This window comes from Neopsephotus bourkii, unplaced genomic scaffold, assembly GCF_033783945.1.
Source record: "Neopsephotus bourkii isolate Nb327-2 ecotype Australia unplaced genomic scaffold, CSIRO-AGI_Nbou_v1 NB_1792, whole genome shotgun sequence".
Taxonomy (NCBI): Eukaryota; Metazoa; Chordata; class Aves; order Psittaciformes; family Psittacidae; genus Neopsephotus; species Neopsephotus bourkii.
In genome coordinates, this window is record NW_026902266.1 from 4,275,319 (window position 1) to 4,295,878 (window position 20,560).

A 20,560-nucleotide genomic window follows, 5' to 3' on the forward strand; every position below is an offset into this window, starting at 1 on the left:
TGTCTGCTATTGGTTTGGGGTGGATACTTGCACTCAGTAGTTGTGTAAATTGGAGCTTTCCAACAGTAAAATTTAGGATTCCTTTCCTGGGAAGGCTTTACTGAATCACTTCTGGCTGCATTCTGAGCTGTGTGAGGTGAGCTGGCAAGATGGTAAGCAGCTGGAGGCCTTCTCTGAAGATGTTCAGTGGGGTAGGTAAGTGGTGGTCAGGTAATATTTTGCTCTTACAGGAAGGGCACTTAGATCATGTTTTCAAAGGCTGGAAAGGTTGGAGTTGCCTTACTGGGGAATGAGGTCTTGACTCAGTTTGCTGAAGATAATAGGTTATTGGCCCACACCTACATTACATATACCCAAGGAAGGGTGTCTGCCTTGTTTGCAAAGACCTACCTTAGGGCCAGGATTATCCAGCATAGCTGAGCCTTGCCCTCTAGGCCATCAGCATGCTCACTGGGTGTGTGAGGTGGCTTTATTAGCAGGGGACTGACAATGTTGGGTTTGCAGCCCTTCGGAACTGTACCTTCATATCTGTGTAGGTGCAGCAGGATTTCCTGCAGCAAGTCTTTCTTGTGTGTGTTGGCAAAGATGTTAGAAGTTACCTAACTTCTGGCATACAAGTTATCTATGAGGTAGACATCACTGATGCACTGGATACCAATTTTCTTGCTATCATTCAAAAATCAATGCTTAAAAGCAATGATGCTTTTAATGGCCTGGGAGCTATTTCATTTGTTCTGGCATTGTTTCTTCCCCATCCATCAAATGCTGCCTTAGGGCAGGTTGTACAGAAAAAGCCTTCAGGCCTGACTTTCTTTGCTGTTTAATTAAGTACTGTTACTGTGCAAGTTGAGACAAATGTACCAAACAGTGCCTGTGATGACTAAATGCTTGTCTATCCAGCAGGGAGCATGCATGTGTGCAGGCCACGTGCATTCTGAGCTGGGGTGTGGGTATGTGCCTGTATGTGCCTTTGGACCTGCAAATAAAAATACTGTTTTGGTCAGTGCAAGACAGTGGTCTGATTTGGGACAGTGGTCTGATGTGGGATAACCAGAGGGAGCCTTGCCATTGAGATTTTACGTGGCTCAGCACAACAAAACAGCTGTTAGCACAGTGCTTGTGTTCCCAGGTGCTCAGCATCCAAAACTGAAACTGAATTGCTCAGCTTCTGGTGCATTCATGTTGTCTGGTTTGACATAAGGGTTCAGTGCAGTAGGATGAGAGCCCAGGAAAATCAGGCCGTGGAATGGTTTAACTTTTGAATTGACCCCTGCCTTACCTGGCAGTGATGCATTGTGTGTTCTTACACGCCTGCAAGGTTGTGGCTTGCAGTCAGACAGGGCAGAATGACTGTGAATTTTACTAACCCCAGAAGATGTTGTTCCAGCTGACTGGCTAAAGTAGCCTATACTGACAAAAGCACTTTTGAGGCAGTGAAATTGTGTTGCTGTAGGGCTTTTGCCAATACACCAGTAACCTGGAGCTTGTCATGCCTTGCAGCTGGCATTATTCTGTCGGCAGGAGTTCTCTCTGCAGATCCTTGCAACATCACTGTATTTAGGGAAAGGTGAGGGTCCTGCACTGGGGTGGAAGAGCAGAGGCAAGGGTCACACTAAGGGACTTGCCTGAGTTCATGCAGAAAATCGGTGTCAGAGTGGAGATTTAGATTCATGTGCAGGTTCTGTCACATTGAGTTTGTCCTTCATTTTTTTTCCTCTTTGTGCATTTAGCTTTAGAGTATTATTTCTCCTTGTTACTTACATTGCAGTTGGGGGGGGAATAGTAGTAACCTGTTGTTAATTACTGGTGAATTACATAGGAATACTCCCATTCTGTAGCAAAATTTCACAACCTGTATCCAATGACCGCTTCCTTAAATATAACTTGCCCATGAGGCTACTGTCTATTGGACTGGACCAAGTGAACTTCATTACAGAAGTACTTTTGGTCTTCTAACCACTTTTTCAGTTAGCAAAGCACTTCCCATTATGAAGCTCTTGTATACTTAATATGTTGTTATGCATTTGTAAATACATCCATGTGGCATAGCTTGCCATTTTCTGTCTACTGGAGAGATAATTTGTAATTATCAGTGTGATTCAGAATAGACCTTTGCCTCAGTGTTTTAAAATAGAGCATAAGCATGTGCGTTACTTAATGTTGCTGCTTCTTGTCTGGTTTCACAAGTGGCTTGTCTCATTTCTGGAGATCTGTTATAAAGATGACTGAAGCCAAGAGAACCCAGTCACATCACTGAATCCAGGATGAGGCCCCACATACTCATCTTGGTGCTGTGGCACAGATCAACACCTCTGTGCTTTTGTGGACCATGAGGCTCAGAGCCTCAGGTCACCCGTAGCCTGTTGTGGCTCCCCACTCCACTGCCTGGGCTCTCTGGGAGAGACATTTCACTGAGGTCTCCTGCTTTCACTTGCTTTCCCTGAAGACTGGTGTAGCTCCCTAAAGCCAGACCCTGGCTTTGCAGGTGAGGTGAGGCAGGCCCACCCTGTGGGAGGTGAGGAGCACAAACGTGACTTCCAAAAAGAGGGTCTAGAGAGAGCTGCCTTTCCCTGAATAGCTCACTGGGTGAGTCATTAAGCATGCAGAGGCAGCCAGTGCCACCAGCTCTGCTTGTGGCTAGGAAGGATAGATCAAACAGGAGACAGCCTTGATTGCTTTCTGATTCATGGCCTGCCATCCCTGTGTGAATCACTGTGCTTTATAAACCTGCAGCTGTTGCCTGCCAGCTTTCTGGAAACAGACAGATCCTCTCGTCCTGACAGTGAAGCCAAGCTGGCCTGAAAGACCAGTATGTGGTGCTCAGTGGAGCAGGACCTGCAGTCTTGACGGGAATCTCAGACTTTCTGCTATCTGAATGCAAGTACAGTCTCAGCTGTGTGTCTGCCCAGTCCTCACCCAGCATAAGATGCAGCTCAGTCTCGGTCTGGGATTTCTGAGCAGATCAGAAGGGCAGACAAGTTAGCATCCCTTGCTATGGCCTGGGACCTGCTCTGTGCTTATACGTGGAAATAACTGTAGTGGCTTCTTCTTTATTTTTGTTTTGGTTTTTATGTGTTTTTTTTTTTTGGTGAGTTTTTTTTTTTTTTTTGGTGTTTTTGTTTTGCTTTGTTTTATGGTAGAGGATGTAATTTGAGGGGAAGGAGGAAAGGTTCCTGAAATCTGCAGCAGAAGGGTAGCCAGCCTAAGCACAGTGAGCATTGTTACCATCCCCTAGCTGTCAGTGATCTAAACCAGGGTCAGTTTCAGCAAACTTGTGGTGGATTTCCCTCTAAATGCAGCCCTGATGTTAGAAGGGGTGGGTAAAAAGCCAAGCACAATCCTTAGAGGGTGTTACTGGAAGGCATCTCTCTGCTCTGGGCAGATGTACTTGTTCTAGGTAGTGCAGGCTTTTGTGGCTGCAGGAGCCTGCCTTGCTGTTGCTGTGCCTGTTCTGTGGCTAAATAAAGCCTCTTGGAGCTGTAAATCTGTCACCTTCAGTGAACACTGCATTCATAGGGCGTCTTCTCATTGAGAATTTACAAGTCTCTTCAGTGTACAAGGTACCACCAGCATCCAGCCCTCCCCACTGCCCTGGGCCTTATTGTGCTGCAGCATGGTAATTCATCTGAGCATTGCTGGAGGTTCTGATCTCTTCTGAAGATAACTTTGAAGGGTTATTCTCCTTGATATATGCCACCATCTCAGAGCTGCCCCGTTTGGCAGTGAAATAGCCTTCTGCTGCCAACTGTTGTTGCTAGATGTTCTTCTAGAGAAAAATGTTTTCTTGCAAAGTAGTGACTGGGGACAGGCATGGGTGGGACTGAATCCTGTTCTCACCCTTGCTTTCCCTGTTAGCTTGATTTACTAATTTCTGAAGCACAGGCATGGCTGAGGTTTTTGAAGGGTCTGGCATGAAGCAAAAGGAAACAGTTCCCTGCAAGTAAAATACATTTATGCTGCAGATTGGGCAACTGCTGTTCCCAGCCTTATTCACCTGGCTCTAAAGCCAGATGTTAGCAATGTAGCAACAAAGATAATACTGCCTGACCCAACCTGATAGCCACTAGATGTACAGCCTGTGACATGGGCTGCACTTCTTGCACACCTAGTGCTGAGAAACCTGCTCGAGAGTGTAGCAGGTCTGGTATGCTGCACGGGGACTGACCCACAATGAATTCCCATTTGTTATGTATGTGCAGGAGAAATAAGCAAAGTGAAAAAGAAAAGTAATGACTCCAACACATTGTTGGGGTTCAGAAAGGATAGGGCATTTGAGTGGATAACAAAAACATTCCCAGTTATGGTTGTAAAGATTAAAAATAACCAAAACGTAGGGAGGGATCTATTTAAGGCAGTTGTAACTAATGCTAGTGAGGAAAGTATATTCTTTGGAGACAGATTATTCCATAAATGTTTAGGACAGAGGTTTCTGTTGCTGCCTTCAGAAACAGCAGTTACAGGCTGCAGTTAGGAGCCAGATACTTGGATTTTCTGGATGACAGGTCTGGGATTTCATTTGTTTCAGTTCAAATAGGGAGAGGTCAGCATTAACTATGCTGAAGTTTCCTGGCCATAACATGGATCATAATTCTTGGTTTTGACTTGACCACTCAAATGACAGTAGGTCTGATTCATTCACTGCAAGTATTGATCTGAAGTGAAGTGAGTCTCCAGAAATGACAGCAGGATGGGGAGAGAAAAGGAGGATGAAGGCAGTACAGGAAGGCCACATGCTGGTGCCATCTGTCTTCCTTTCATATGTGTGAGGTCTCGCACTGTGTAGGTCACCCACATGGATACAAGAGCTTTTTATCTAAGCACGCACTGTCTAGCACCCCTGAAGTTAACTGAATGGCTTGCTCACTGTCTTACTTAAAGAAAAGGTCAGAAGTGTGAGTTCTTGCAGGAAGAGAGCAGTAATGTTGACCTTTTGGGAGAAGGGGTGTGATGACTGATTCAAGCTTTTCTGATTCTCTTTTTTTTTTTTCCCCAGGAACTTGCTGAGCCAGGAAGATGCGCGAGTATACAGAAAAGAAGGAAACATGTGGGACCATCTGTCTCAAGTACCTGCTTTTCATCTTCAACTTCTTTTTCTGGGTAAGAAAATTCAGTCTATTTTAGGGGCATGGAGATGGCACTTCAATTTTGGTGTTGGGGCACAGAAATCTTAGGCTTGGTGAAGACCTTGGCAAAAAGAGGTTTCATCATGTGGGGTGAAACCCCATCCCTTGGGCTTGCCTGCCCAGCCTGCAGAAGTTATGGTTTGACATGGTAGTCTCTGTTGTTTCAAGGTCATGTTGCCAAGTATAGAAAGTAACAGAGAACCTGAAAGCATGCTTTGTTTATTCACCTGGATTGTTTTTTCAGGGAGCCTGAGGACTCCACTGACTTGCCATTCCTCTCACAAAATGGCACAGGGAGTCCTGGCAATGGAGTGGAACACCTAGAGCAAGGATAACAAACACCTTCTTGCAGCTGGGTCCACACCAGAGCTTCCTAGAGTTGTCCTTTCCACCAGAAAGTTACCAATAACAGAGAATTGTTTTTTCCTTTGCTTCCTGGGCCAGAGCTTTCAGGCCAGAGCTTTCAGGAAACCTAACTGAATTTACTAGAAGCCGCATAAAACTCTGCAGAAACACCAGGCTTGCAAAGAGAGTAGGGACCTCTAAGAGTCTGGTTGGCTTCTTCTCCATGTTCATTTTCTGCAAGGGTTAGAGTTTAACTGGCCAGGCTGTTTGGCTGCTTGACTGCTTTCTCCCCAGATGTACAGTCTAGGAAGCAGGTGTAGGGCATGGCTGTCACTGATCAGTAGCATTGCTGCCTCACATTCAGTGCGTGGAAAGCCTGCTGATGTGAAGCTGTTTCCCCTGTAGCACCCCAGTAGATTTGATACTTTCTTCATAAGTTGCCCACATAACAGTGTGACTACATTTGGGAAGGCTCAGGTGTGAATTGCTGTACACAGATAGATGCTTCAGATGACTTGCATCTAAGGCTGCCTGGGGGTGCTAAGCTTTGAAGCCCAGTCCCTCCCAGTGTACTGGGGCCTGCTACCCATCTCAGTGAGACCTCTGGGAGTCCTTCCTTCAGTGTAGATAATCTCTGGCTCATTTTACGGAGCTGAAGCACATCCTGGCATCCCAGTCCAGTTGCTCTAGGAGATTAGGAAACTCAAGCATCAGATGCCCTTCATTTGCTTGCTTCTCTCTCTCTCTGCCCAGCTGGCTGGTGGGGCTGTGATGGCAGTGGGCGCCTGGACCCTAGCTGAGAAGAGTGACTACATCAGCCTGCTTTCCTCCAGCACGTATTCTGCAACTGCTTATATTCTGGTGGTGGCTGGGGTCGTTGTGATGGTTACTGGCATCCTTGGTTGCTGTGCCACCTTCAAAGAGCGTCGGAATTTGCTAAGAGTGGTAAGTTTCGCTTGGTTGTTTTGTTTTGGGGAGAATTCACTGTATTTTCTCTTGAAACATGCTGAGAGGGAGGGAAACATCTCGGTTGTGTTCTGCGCCAACCTTATTTGTCCTAGAGCAAATACCAGTAAGGCCTCCAGCTCCTAACAGCAGTACTGTCTGTGTCCTGGGGGACAGGCAGAGTATTTCCTTCCATCCACATAAAGAATGTGCTTACCACTGCATGGTTTGAAAGTACAAAGTATAGTCATAATACTGGTACCTTGTGTAAGAATGTCTGTTTGAGACTATTCAAAACAAAATCTTGTTCCTTTTCTTTCTTCCTTCTTCCCTGCCCATCCCACATTCCCTTTGGGAAGAGCTGTCTGTTAATGAAAGTGTGTTCAAGCCAAATGAGCACACTTTTCCACTTGGCTGTCAAAAAGCAGAGCATTTCCAATGAGTATTTTCTTTAGTTGCAAAAAAACCCCCAAAACAACTTAATTTTGCTTCCACAAAAAAGCTACACTGTTTTGCTAATCTGCTGCTGCTTTTATGCCATTCCCTGTGTCACTTCCTGGGCAAACTGCTTGCCCACCTGCACTGAAGATTTTGACTAGCCCTAGGATTTGTTTTCTGCTTCCTCCCTCTCAGTCTCCCTTTAAATCTCAGTGTAGCAGCAGACGTTTTTAGTTTCAGGGCTAAAGTGAACGCAGTGACTGAAGTAACTGTCAGTGGCTCTTTACTTTCACAGTTGGAGAAAAAGGTACTGCAGCAACTCTTGATAGCTCCTTCCTTTGCACGTGTTCATTCACCCGACTGTCCTATTTCCCTTCTTTGGTTTAGATAGAGGAGCAGAAATAGGAGTCATGAGCAAGCTTGATGTTTGTACCACTGCTTTGAAAACCCGGTAATCCATATGAAAGGAAGAGTAGAGCCAAGAAGGGAAAATAAAACACAGAGGAGGATGCACTGAGTGCACTGCTGGTGCTTATTCATTAGACTCCTGGTCTATAGTGGTCTGTTTTGGCCTTGTTTCACTTACTCTCCATACCAGAGAGATCTCCCTTTGTCTTTTTGCCTCAGCCAGAAGCTACAGATGAAAATCTGGTGGGGTTTTCTTTGTTATTCTGCCACACAAAACTAATAATTGTCTCTTGGGAAGAAAAGGTCACTCTGTCTCCTTACACCATGCATCTTTTAGAGTGGCTGGTTGTGACAGGCCTATTGTCTTTTCTTGCTTGTGCTCTGCTTTGGCTGCTGGTGAGTAATCTACACAAAAGGGCTGTGCTTGCCAGGGTTGGGTGAGACTGGCTGGGGGCCTTTGCCAGCTCTGAGCTCAGACACTAATGTGACAGTTTCACAGTCAGTGCCTCAGGGTTTGTGTCAGCCTTCCCAGTTTCAATCTGTACCAGAGGCCCACATAAATATGGGAGGGGAACTCTGTAAGCAGCACTCTCTGCTCTTCCCAGTGCCTTTTTGGTGCTTTAGTTACTGACAGCTTTGGGTGCTGTTTGTAAAATGCATACCTGGTTTTTAGTTTGTTTTTCTATTGAAGACTTGGGAAGCTGTGAATTTTTTTGCTGCCTTTCTATCTGAGTTTTATAGGCCCACTTCAAGGCTTTTAATAGTATTCAGTTGCTCATCACTCACAGCTGTGCTACTTTTCGTGTCATTGCTTATTTGCCTTCCCTGTCCCTCCTTAGCCAGGTCGTGCTAAGGCTTGGGCAGTGAATGTGAAGTTTCTCTGGCTCCATGAGCAGGCATGGCAGTGTATCTGCAGCCTGGCTGGCTGTGATGGCTGCAGTCCAGTTCTTTACAAGCACACAAACTACTATTATATTGCACTTCAGTCAAGGTTCATGTTTTCATACACAGAAGTATGCAAGCAAGAGTCTTTGGGAAAGGACCCATCAGATAAAGACCTTGCACATAAAGAAAGAAGGTGGCTTTCTTCAGGCTTGGCCCCTCATGCTGCCACTTCTAGTTGGCTGCTACCTTGGATAGGGAGAAGGGGACATCCATTGGTTATGATTTCTGTTCTGGCTGCATTTCAGCCTGGAGCCCTGTCACTGGAGTGAGATTGCTGACTTATGAGTATAGGTGCTACATGTCTCTTCTACAGGTAGTAGAAAGAGCACTCCAGAGAGTGATTTGGATAGTAAGTAGGTGGGTTGAAGCATTCTTTGGGGTAATCACAGAAAACAGACCAAATCTTGGTGCTTCACTCAAACTCTTGAAGGTGGGTGGAAGGAACCTGAGCTATGTAGATCTTGAGGAGACATCAGATTGCGCTGTTGCTGGCTGGGATCCAGAGTAAGAGTGAATTTTGCTCAGAACCTGCCCAAGCATATGTCTACTACAGGCCTTTGGGTGATCCCAAATTTCTGACTTGTTTTGCAGCCTCTTGGGAAGTGAGTGGAGCATGTCCCTTCAGCTCCATGACAGAGCAGGCCTACTCCTCCCAGAGCAAACCTCTAAGAAAGCCCTGCAACTCCTGATGAAGAGCAAGGGGAGCAGCCCTGTGCTCTGTGTGTGTCCAGAGTGAAAGCGTCTGCTTCCCTATGTCAGCACAATACTTGGAAGTAGCCCTGAGGGACTGATGACACAGAGATAAGGTTAATGATGGAGTGTATCAGCAGAGACAGCTTGGATTCATGGGTGGCAGAGGCACTAACCTCCCTTAGAAAGTTTCACAAGGGCCTTGTGACTCAAATTTGTTAAGGTCTGCTGGGTACATGTTTGTTTCTATCCACTGTAAGCCAGCACAATGAGCTGAGCTGTGGTGACACAGCTCAGCTCTACCTGAATGCCCCTGACATGATGACACAGAGCAGGGAAAAATAAATAAACTTTCCAGTTCATTGGTTGTTGTCAGCAACCTGCCACCCTCCTGCCCCCTCCTTAGCAGAGGAATGATGTCAGAGCAGTTAGGGGATAACTAGGTCCCAACAAAAGAAAGCCAGCCTTTGTGTCAAGGCATGCTGATCATGCCCCCTTTCAACCTGCTGTGAGTGTGAGTGTCGGGACCAGCCTTCAGCTATCCCACACTCCACTGGGTGACTCATTTGCCTGGTATGAATGGGTACCTTGTACAGGCATCTGCAGAGATGGTCAGTGTTTGGCTGCGGGGGAGAGTGTGGGGTTGGGAGTGAATGCCTGAGATTGTGTGCTTAGATTAAAGCCCAGTCTGCAGATAAAACCCAGCTGTCCATCCTTAGCAGCTGCTGAATCCCAGCAGGGTGAAAGAGAAAGCCTGAGTGGTTGTGTCGTTTCACTTCTGCAAAGGGGCTTGGAAACACCTAGTGAAGGAGGATGCATAGTAGGAGCATTACTGTTGTACAACAGAAGGCATCTGTGCTGTGTAGGTCAGTTTGCTGTATCCAGGCCTTTGCTGTCCTTCTTTGTGCCAAGGAGAGACAGTTTGATGTCCACTTATATTTGCAGGGATCTGTTTGCTTCATCCCTTGGGAACAGCTGTTTCCTAAAGTTGGGGTAAAACAGAAAATGGGAACTATTTGGTTTGTTCTGTCCTGGGGAGGTCACCTCTTACAGGGACTTAACATGAGGTTCTTGTTATGGCTGGAACTGGTGTCTCCAGCTTTATCTACAGAGAGATCAGTTTAACACCAGTCATAAAACAGCCTGGGTCTGTAAAGCAACAGTCCATTGCTGATGAAGAGCAAGGCAGGAGCTGTGTTTCAGGACAGCAGTTCTCCCTAAAGAGCTCTCTTTTACCCTGAGGAGGAAGTGCTGCATCACCCTCTCTCTTCAGGCCTGCCCGCTCCTTGAAATCTAGCACCCATGGTTTAGCTTTCCTCCCTATTTGTGTGTAGGAACAATACTCCCAAACAGTTTTCTGTACCATCCATTTGATTTTCCTTCTGGTAAGCAGGGTACATGGCTTTTCTTTTCACTGCCATTAAGCCCTCTTAAGAAATAGTCATGTTCTCCTCTTAATTCTCTAAGAGTTCTTCTTACATTGCTTTGAGATGCTGAGCTTTTCCCCCTAGATCCTAGTTCAGCAGAACATATAGTCACAGTCCCAAGTGTGCTAAAGTCCATCCACTTCAATAGTGCCCTTCAGCCTGTGGTTGAGCCCCACAGAAGTCTCTGAGAACATAAATCTGTAGTTTATGCTTAGCTATATCCTTGGTGAAATGGGACCTTTGTTGCTTCGAATCATCATTATAATATACATTGCTTCTTAATAAACAGGTGAAATGCCTAAAAAATATCGAAACAAGCGAAAGTGTAATTTTTTTAAAACATATTGATGTCAGAGTCAGATGTTTTCTATGATAATGAGTATAGTCATCAGGTTATCCAACAACCACTTTCTTTTGTCCAGTGATCTTATCCCAATTGTGTGCACTTTTCCATTTTCTACATCAGTCTGGCTCTGTGAGTTAAACTTATGCTTGCTGCTGCGTGTCTTCAGTTATCCTGTGGTTAGTTTGTTATTTTTTTAACCTGTGGAATTGCTCCTTTCCTAGCTGTGGAGGTCTTAATTCACCCCTGCCTTTGAATACTGCTGCAGAAAAGCATCAGTGAGGACAATCATGCATTTTGCCAGTTAAGGAAAAGCTGGTTCTCAGCATCTCCTTATATCCTGTTTTAATGTTCTGCTTTTCCCATTATTTTACAGTACTTCATATTGTTGCTGTGCATCTTCCTCCTGGAGATCATTGCTGGAATTCTGGCCTATATCTACTACCAACAGGTGAGTGGACTTAGAGACTCAAATCAGGGACAGAAGACAGCTTATTATCACCCTATTTCTTGAGCCAGAATTGGGCTTGGAGGCTTGGGACCAAGGGTTTGGTTGTGGTTCACCTTTTCTCCTGTCTGTACTCACTCCCCTCCTCATACAAAGGACCTTGGATTATTTACTGGTTCTGACAAAGTGGTGTTGGTTGCTGTAGAGAGACTGCTCAGCTCTTTCCTGTCGTTCACCTTTGTGTCTGCTTTTCTGATGCTTTTCTGCAGAGCCTTATACAAGACAATTTTGATGCTGTGTCAATTTAGGAACCCTCCTAAGGCCCTTCAAGGCATACTGCAAGCAGCTGAAATTATGTTAGTGCCACTTAGTATATTCAGGACATAGGAATAGTTCCTGCTGCATCCAGCAAACAAGCTACTGTACTTTTGAACTGGCAGAGATCATGAACGGTCCAGCTGAGAGGTCCTTTCAGGTCAAGAAGTTTTCGAGATCTTTACTTAGTAGCCCAGCTGAGGGACTGGAGAATAGCACAGGCTCCCAGCAGCTGCAGTTCTAGCTCAGCACTTTTTGCAGTTGCAGAGACTTAAGTCATTGCTTTGTTTTCTAAGGGAATTTAACCACCAACGCACAGACAACCTGCAATGTCTGGAAACTGACTGGGAATGGTAATGACTTTCTGAAAAGCAGCTGGACATCCCATCTTGTTGGCTTCAGTGCCGGGTTTCTTTGCTGTTCCTTTTTCTCTTGGGCCTTCTGTGCTTGGCCTCTCTAAGATGGGCACTGGCAGTTTGTGAGGAGCCAAAGAACTGTGCTGACTCCTGCCAAAAGGGGTCAGTGATAGGGTGTGTGCATATTTAACAGGGAAAGACCAATCCTGGCAGGCATGGTGAGAAAACAGCGTCCATCCATCCATCTGTGCAAAGGCAAGAGGTTCATATATGACAGTGGATGAAGATAAGCTGATCCTTAGGTTGAAATAAGGGACAACATATTTAGAGCTGTACCCTTGAGTGCTTTAGATCACTTGGGGGCATCTCTGATCAATAACTGCATTTCTCTTTGCTCTCTTGTTGATGAATCCCCCTTCTGTCCTGGTTGCAGGCTGCTTGCTCTGTTTGCCTCCGTTTTTATTTCAGCCCTTGCTTTGGTCTCTAAGGCTTATGCACGTGTATCTAGACTATTTTTTATGTTATCTCTGTTCCATGCTGCAGTTCTTCCCCGTGAGCCCGCGGGTAACAGCTTTTCTCCCAAATAACAATTCTGTTAATGGACTTTCCTCTTTATTTGCCCGTGCCTTCCAGCTGCTGAACCTTTTCCTTTCTTTTTATTACACTAAGTCATTTGCACTTCTGTAGAGCTTCCAAGTCCAGAATCTCAAAGCACTTTGCAGATATTACTAAATGAAGCCTCATGTCATCTCTGTGAGGTAGGTGTTGTCCCCATTTGACACATGGGATTGGAAAAAACAGTGTTTCAAAGGTAGAATAAACTGCAGACTGTATTCTGCACAGTTCAACATAACCAGATGCTTGACTTCTCATTTACTACTTTGTAGAATAAAAGGTACATAGAGAGGCTATACACCTGTTTCATTCATTGACCCCGTCTAAAATGCATGTTGATGTTATTTATTGGTATAGGAAACTTAGAATTTCACAGGTGTTGGACTAAAGCAGTATTGCTGTATGAACCAGGATGACAAAACAGATGTGGCTCTTTGGCGCTTTTTGGCTGTCATCAGGATGGGCGAGAAGAATTCAGCTACATTAAAAGAGCGTACACAGTCTGAATCCAGTCACCTGAACATGTCATTGTACTTGCAAAATCAGACTTTGTCTCTCTTATCAACAAAGGCCTTGCAGTAGTTTTGCAATTGCACACTTAATTGCCTCCTGTAGCATCCTTTTTGATGCTGATACAAGAGCTATTCAGACTATAGAGCTTCAGTCCAGCATGCCCAGGACTTTACTTACTGCTCCTGGACAGAGTGATTTGGTTTTTAGTATTCTGTCACGGGCTTCAGCGAGCGAAGACTGCACATGGTCTTATAGGCATATTCGTATTTAAGCAGGCAGTTTTGTATTCTCTTTTGATGCAGGCATGGTTTGGCAATCTTATATATTCAAGGTTAAGGACCACATGGTGATGTGTAATATATGCTGAAATTTGGTCCTGAGGCACTTCCTTCCAGTTATTAAAATGGAGGCATAATCTGTAATCGCTTGGAAATAAGCCTGTCTGGTACAACCTTGGAGGATGATCTTGGAGGAAGCTGTAGCTTCCACTAGGCTGTGCTTTCCTGTTGGAGCAAAGGCAACAAAATGTATGCAGGGCTCTGGGTTGATGGGAGGGGTGAGTTTGCCTGGTGATTTTATCCCACTTATCTCTTCCATTCAGCTGAGCATGGAACTGAAGCAAAATTTGAAGAACACCATGACCCAGAAGTACCGAAAGGCGGGAGAAGAAAGTGTTACCAGTGCAGTAGACAAACTGCAGCAGGAAGTAGGTATCTTTAGAAGCTGGGAGAATTAATTGCAGGGCTTAAAATCAAACACGCAAAAGGTATTGTGGGCTCTTGACATCCAACATACAAGTGTTTCTTCTGTATGCTGCTGCTTCTGCTGCTTCTGATTCAAGACAGAGGTTGGGTGGGTGCAAGGCTTGGGCCGTGCAACTGACAGAATTGCATGGTGTGATCTCTGAATTTTGATGCCCAGTAGCACTGGGGAAACAACGTCTGAATTGCTCCCAGAATGAACTGGAGCTGCCAAGTCACTCTGACAGCTGTTTCTACTTCCCACTTCAAACCTTAAGAGAAATTGCTGACATTTTTCATTAAGCTACTCAGTACCCGAGAGACCAAGATGTAATGAAAGAAGAGCATTCCTGCTGCTGTTGCTAATTTGCCTGGCTCAGGGGTGGTTCAGATTAGGGCTGTTGCAGTTCTGACAGGCTTTCCCACAGAAAGGACCCTTGTGCACAGGCACTTTCAAAGCATGGGGCCTACTATACACATACTGCCATAGCAGGTGCATTTGTACTGGATCTACTCGGTTAGTTGTAATACTAACTGGTAATTAAAATTGACCTGTTACCACCATTAACACTCTCCAGTCCAGTGGTTAAAAACTGAGGCAGCTGCAGGTGTGCTTTGATCACAGTTAATCCCAGCAGTAACCAAAAGTCAACAGCTGCTGAAAAATGGATGAAGATGGTATTTAGTGGCCGCTTTGGGACTCTTTAAAAGTCACTAATAATTATAGTAGCCTCAAAAAAAAGCCCATGAGATAGCTGGAGTCTCTTTGTGAATGAAGGTGAATCCCAGGGCTTGGTGTGGGAGGCTGGAGTGAGAAGGAGGTTGTAGTGCTTGCAGGCTCATCCTTTGCTCTGTGTGCCTGCAGTTCAAGTGCTGTGGGAGCAACAACTACACAGACTGGGCTGACAGCCTGTGGATCAAATCTCCAGAGGCCAGTGGACGGAAAGTCCCAGACAGCTGCTGTAAGACGATAACTGACCTGTGTGGCCGAAGAGACCATCCTTCCAACATCTACAAGGAGGTAAGGAGCAAAAGGGCTTCAGAGCTGCCTGTCACAAAGTATGTAAAGGAGGTGGGCAGGGGGTGAGGGTGTTAGGTTATTGCTGCAAACTGTCAGTAGATTTCAAAGTCAGCAGGATTCCCTGGAAAGCGGAGTTCATTTCTCTAGTTGAGCATTCAGCCATCTGGGCTATTATAAGTAGATACAGAGAAAAAGAGTTAAGTTGTATTTGTTACTCCTGAGTATGCTGGTGATAAGAGGAAATGGGAGAAGTTGTTGATTCTAACAAGAGACTTTGAATGTGAACCCTGCATTTGTTAGCTGCCTGTTACTGGAATTACTCTGTGAGGTGCAAATGGAGATACTTCTGGTCTTTGATTTGATACAATGTGGTTTGACCTACAGCATGAAGAAACAGCGTACGGGAAAGAGAGGGCCCCAGGGCAGACAAAATAGACGAGTTCCAGTGGGCTGCAGTTTGAAAAGAAGCCTGGAGTTGAGATAGAGCACCTTGTCTGTATTGTAGAAGCAGCAAATTGAATCCCAGCCTGGCTGAGTAAGCAAACATGCAGCTCTCAGGCCATTTACTTATCCAGTTTGCATAAGGCTGGTGAAAGTTCTTTCATTTATTTTGTCACCCTCCAGTCCTCTCACCTAGCTATAAGTTGCTTACTTGGATACTCTCTATGGGGGTAGCATGGACCTTTTTTGTCTTCAGTGAAACCATCACCTTGGCTGGTTGTACTGAGCCTGGGGAGCAGAAATTTGAGCTTTTTCCTTGTTCCTATCTCCCCGACAGTTAAGGAAGGCTGTGGGTAAAGAGGTGGCACCTTCAGACCAGGTATTTCTTCTCACAGTCTGTGCTTTGAGCAAGACTTGGAAGAGGAGTGTGAATAACATTTGCCTTTAGCTAAGCAACGAACAGCTTAAAAGGAAGCTAATCATCTGTCTTTGTGGAATGAATAGGGAATGAAGTCCAGTCTTTCTGACCTACCAAAGCCCTTCTTGTGCCCAGCTGCTTGGCTGGGGTTTTGCTCTTCAGGAAGAAACTGTAATGTTTGTGCCTTCCAGACAAGACCCAGTGAGGAATTGCAGAAGAGAGTCCAAGGGCTGATGAGGTGTTTCTGAGAGTGGAACCATTTGAGGAGCAGGGCTGGCAGTTCCCATCTTCTTTCTGTGCTGCATGAAGCTGGAGGCAGCTGCCCAGCTGTGAGATGCTGCATATCATATGAGGTCTCAGTCAGAGTTCAGATAGGATTTTAGTGGCTTTGGGGAAGAAAAAACTGTAAAAGGTTCAGATGAAGGAACAGGAGTAACTGCTTCATAATCAGGGCAGCTGGAACTGCCTATAAAGCCTAATGTTGGCATGGGAAAAGTGAGGCTTTTGCCATCCCTATCTGGAGGGTCATGTGCTCACTTTTTCCCTCTGCCTGCATGCATGTTAGGGATCTGTGTCCACTATAAACTCCTGGGGCTGGAGGGACCCCAGCACCCTTGCAGGGTAGCAATAGTAAATCTACGCAGTAAATCCCCTTGATGTTACCATGGAAAACCTCCCTCGATAGATTGAACAGCTTAATTATTTAAAGGACATTCTTCCAAAATTAAAATTTTAAAAACCAAAACCAAACAAAACCCCCAACAAACACAGAGAATGCTTTTACTGATTTATTTGTGCCTTATGACAACAAAAATGGGCCTGAAACGGGAACGAAAGGTCACACAGCCAGCCAAGGATGCGCTTGCAGGACAGAGGCAGGCAGAGGCTGGCTTTCCAGATTCATACTGGAATGAATTGCTGTCATAAATAGCAGTGGGAGGAATTTACTCTTCAAATGCTCCTGCCATGTTAAGAGTTCTTGGTACTGGACCCACTTAGCTGCATTTCCGTGGCCTTTTGGCCTCATGAGAGTAAATACCCTCTCCAGGCATGTGCTGGGCAGTGAATGAGGGAACCTTTCTCCACATATCTTGGAGGGAAAAATGACATGCTCCCTCTGTGTGTTGTGACCAGTTCTGCATTTCTCCTGCTCAGCTAGCAGCTGTCTTGAGTTTGTTCAACAGCTCCTGAGCCAGTAGGTCCAGAGCAATACAAAACATAATGCAGCGTTTCCAGTGATGTCAGGGGAAGAGCCTGCTCACAGGTGGCTTCTTGTAGCATTGCTTTTAAGGGTTACAACCATTGGATTGAAGTGAACAAGAGGTTAAAATGAGGCTGATTTTCCATCTCCCTCCTTTCACCCTGCAGAGCGGTTGCATTACCAAGCTGGAAAACTTCATTCAAGAGCATCTGAAAATTATCGGGGCAGTGGGGATCAGCATTGCTTGCGTGCAGGTAAAAAGACTGAGTGGAGTTTTGGGGGTGCCGGGCAGAAGTTAAAGGAACCTCCAAGCTCAGGGATCAAAAAAAGAGAGATTTTAGGCTCTTTCCTGCGTGGCAAGAAAATGTTGCCGAGAACTTCGGTACCCGAGGACTCACTGGCTTCAAAGCAAAAGCCTCTTCTGCCGCTCTGTAATACTTGCTTCTGATGACAGAGTGCAGCTGGGCAAGGGGGAGAGACTTCTACACCAGGGTTGTGGGAAAGGCAGTGCTGCCCATGGCAGGTGGTTTGGCAGCCCGAGGGAGACCTCTTGTGGGGATGTGCTGTGATTGCCCACGCACCTGAAAAGCCAGTCTGGAGTTCCCTACCCTGGTCCATTAGGATTATTTTAAGCCATCCAGAATTTCTCCCTTGGCTGCGTCATATTGAAGAATGGCATTGTGCTTCTGCAAAGGATTTAGGAGAGGATGACAAATAAAAAGGTAGGATATAGATGTTGCTCCCTCCCATTTTAGAAGGCAAGGCACAGGATATTCTTTTATTCCAAATGCAGATGTCTCTCTGGGAGTTCCTCATCTTCTCCTTTGTTCTGGCAAGTAGCCACATTACACCCCAGAGAAGCTGCTGGTGATTAATTTTGAGGATTGGCACAGATTGTGTTACCTCCGGCTATTTACTGCAAACTGGAATGCGGTATCCCCAGGCAGGAGCTAGTTGCTGGGTCCAGACTGTTAGTTTGCAAGCTCCAGTGCATCCGTTCTGTTTTTTCATGCATTTCTCTCTTCTCTTTACACCCCGTAGATCTTTGGGATGATTTTCACCTGCTGCTTGTACAAGAGTTTAAAGTCAGAACCATATTAGTAGCTGTGGGAACTCTGTTGCTCCCCCTCTGCCTCTTCCCTTAGTGCCTGCCAACCTGACCACTCTCCTCCACCACCACCACCGCCACCACAGAAGTGTGTAACCTGAGGACTGGCTCTGTAATTAAATGCCTTTCAAACCGTGCAGCGCCTTACCTGCCCCTTTGGGGGAAAGTTACCCTCCTTGTTATGTAGAAGGCAGCTAGGAATTCAGCTGGTCCTCTTCACTATCAAGAAACAAAAGAGCTGTGGATCTTCTGCTAGAAGCTTTAGCGAAACAGTGCCTTGATACAACTATGAAACAAGATTTATCCGAGGCCATTTCTCTTGAGTTTTTTCATGAGTCAACATGAAGGTATCAGGATCCTATACAAGAACCATGGTTTGCTCTCTGAGAAGTGGCTCAGCAGCACCAGCCATTGACTGTGAGGACAGATGATGTTTCTATGCTGAGCTGGAGCCAGAGCTGATTGTCTCATACATTTATCTCCCTCCTCCCAAGTGTGCACCAATGTCCCCGGCTGTTCTCCACCTGAGAAGATGGCTGCCTGGTAGCTTGGGGCAGGAGCTACTCTCCCTCCTGATTGGGAGCACAGCTTGGTGCGGTTGAAATCTTGCCATGACTGATGTTGCCAAGATGTGGGTGCCTTCGGATTTCTCAGCAATCCTTCCTCCTCTTGAAGCCCCCCCAGCACAGTGCCATTAAAAGCCACGAGAGGCCTTTTTCCTCCTAGCGATTCTGGAGCTAAGATGATGGACTGCTGTCTAATTCTTTTGGGTCTAGTCTGTTTTATTGAGTGGCTTCCAGTGTGAGTGAGAGAACTTCTCTTTCCTCCTACCTATCCCCTGCTGAGGTTTGGTGAAGAACTGGTCTGTTTCTAGAGCTGGCATATACTGCTACCCTTTGGCCTGTTCAGTTAGTGGAAACACATTCTCACATCTCTTAAATGTTGAGAGATGCCCTTGGCTTGATTTTTCTAATTAAAACTTCCAGGCTTGTCTCTCTTGTGCAGGAAATTAATATATACAAATGTTTATCAGCCTCCAAAGAGCTCATTAATCAGTTGAGGGTCTTGTGGCTTTAATGGGATCTGGAAGCCCACTTGACTGGTCACTGCTGACAAGGTCAGGAGAGTTGACATCAGCCGCGTCCCCCAGTGTACTTGGTAAATTTGCAGTGCTGGGTTAACTGTCTGTTAATAGATTTTAATTAATTATTCTCTCTGCACTGGGATTCTGGATACCTACAGGACATAGACATCACCACTGCCATGGACTTGGTGCCATCATGATGCCAGCAGGGTCTTAGCATGTCACAGGATCTTGTGTGCCTCTTGTCTTGCCCTCACCTTCATTTTAACCCATGAAGCAGAAAGAGCTATGGGGCTTTGGTGTTTCTAAGCAGTGAAGGCAAGCCCTTTTATGAATGGCCTGGCCTTTTAGTGGTGCTGGCTGAGCCCTGACTCTTGGCAGCAGGCAGCTGACATGAACAAAATCATCCAGATGCCTAAAGGGCCTTGCAGCATCGTGGGGTTTTTATTTCACAAGAGCAGAAATCTTGAACTAACACTAAAGGGTGACAAGTTAAAATTCAGAGCAGGTCAATCTGAAACTCCCCCATCAGCAGCCCCATGAAAGAATCCTTAACAAATGCAGAAAGAGAGGTGGAAGAACTGATGCGTATCCTTGGTTCCACAGCAGGAGGAGACGGGAGAAAGAAATCTAAATTATTGTATAATGATCTAAAGGAGAAAACTCTAAATTATTTCTTGTTTTATAATCAAGCTCCTGATAAGTATTGACTACTAACTAAGAGGAAAACATTGAGCATGTTGCTTGAGGCAATATTTCTAGTTTCTTAAGCATATCTTCACAGCTGCCTTTGCCCATTCCCTTCACATACATTGTACAGGGTTGGGAGAGGCCAGGAAGAATGAGATATGAACAGTTAAGCTGGCTTGTGCCCATTGAGTTGTTTTATACTTTTTCTCTGTGTAATAATATTAGTTGCCTTTTTTTTTTTTTTTTAAACCAGTTTATGTTGCTGGCCAATAGAAAAATAAAGCTTAAGATTCTGTACTTACTCTGTGTACCAAAAGTGAAGGGGTACTGTGAGCTGGGTGGGTTATATGGGTTCCTCAAATTCTGGTCTGAAGGACCAAGCTGAGAGGAAAGCTGGGGAAGAACCTTGTGCTGTGTCACTGATCTTGCCGGCCCCGTTGTGGTGTGCTGCAGACTGCTCCTACCTGTGGCACCTTGAGAGCTGAAGTTGCAGAACTCCAGGTTACCAGGTACTGCGTGTCAGCTGTGGTCTGTGCGTGGAGGTGTGTGCTCCTGGCACTGCTGCTGGGTCTGTGGTCCAACTCGCTGCGCCCACTGGGATGATTGTGACCTCTCTTAGCTTTGCCACACAGGCTGCACTTTCTCATCGCTTGCAAAGTGCTGAGGCAAACAGAGCAAGGCCTTTGCCACCAGGTAACTTCCATTCACCTTGCTGACCCAGCTGCTGCCTGATTACCAGTTAGGCCTGCTTAAGAACGTCAGCTGGGGGTATAAATTGGCTCAGAGCTTTACTGTGCTCTCCTATACCTGCTTCCATTTACCCTGAAGGTAGTGGAAATCTTTCCCCTTCCTGCCTTGCCTGTAATGACAGAGGTGGGCTACTGCAGTGGTGTTGCCTCTTCTTATTACTGTGGGATAACAGGGGGTGTGTGGGGTATTTGTTCCA

The 20,560-nt window shown here is 45.7% G+C and overlaps 1 protein-coding gene across 3 annotated transcripts in view; it reads left to right on the forward strand.

Moving 5' to 3' along the window:
* Positions 1–19,915, forward strand: part of CD151 (CD151 molecule (Raph blood group)) — a 33,991-nt gene extending 14,076 nt beyond the window's left edge. For 2 of the 3 annotated variants that reach the window (XM_061380339.1, XM_061380340.1), the window contains exons 3-9: positions 4,995–5,097; positions 6,222–6,413; positions 11,041–11,115; positions 13,513–13,617; positions 14,517–14,672; positions 16,900–16,986; positions 17,774–19,915. In XM_061380339.1, coding sequence (XP_061236323.1) covers positions 5,014–5,097; positions 6,222–6,413; positions 11,041–11,115; positions 13,513–13,617; positions 14,517–14,672; positions 16,900–16,986; positions 17,774–17,833 — 759 coding nt within the window. In that variant the 5' untranslated portion in view covers positions 4,995–5,013 and the 3' untranslated portion in view covers positions 17,834–19,915. Of the gene's footprint in view, positions 1–4,993; positions 5,098–6,221; positions 6,414–11,040; positions 11,116–13,512; positions 13,618–14,516; positions 14,673–16,899; positions 16,987–17,773 lie in introns of all 3 variants that reach the window. The other variant, XM_061380341.1, reaches the window with a different exon arrangement.
* The last annotated feature ends 645 nt before the right edge of the window (positions 19,916–20,560 follow it).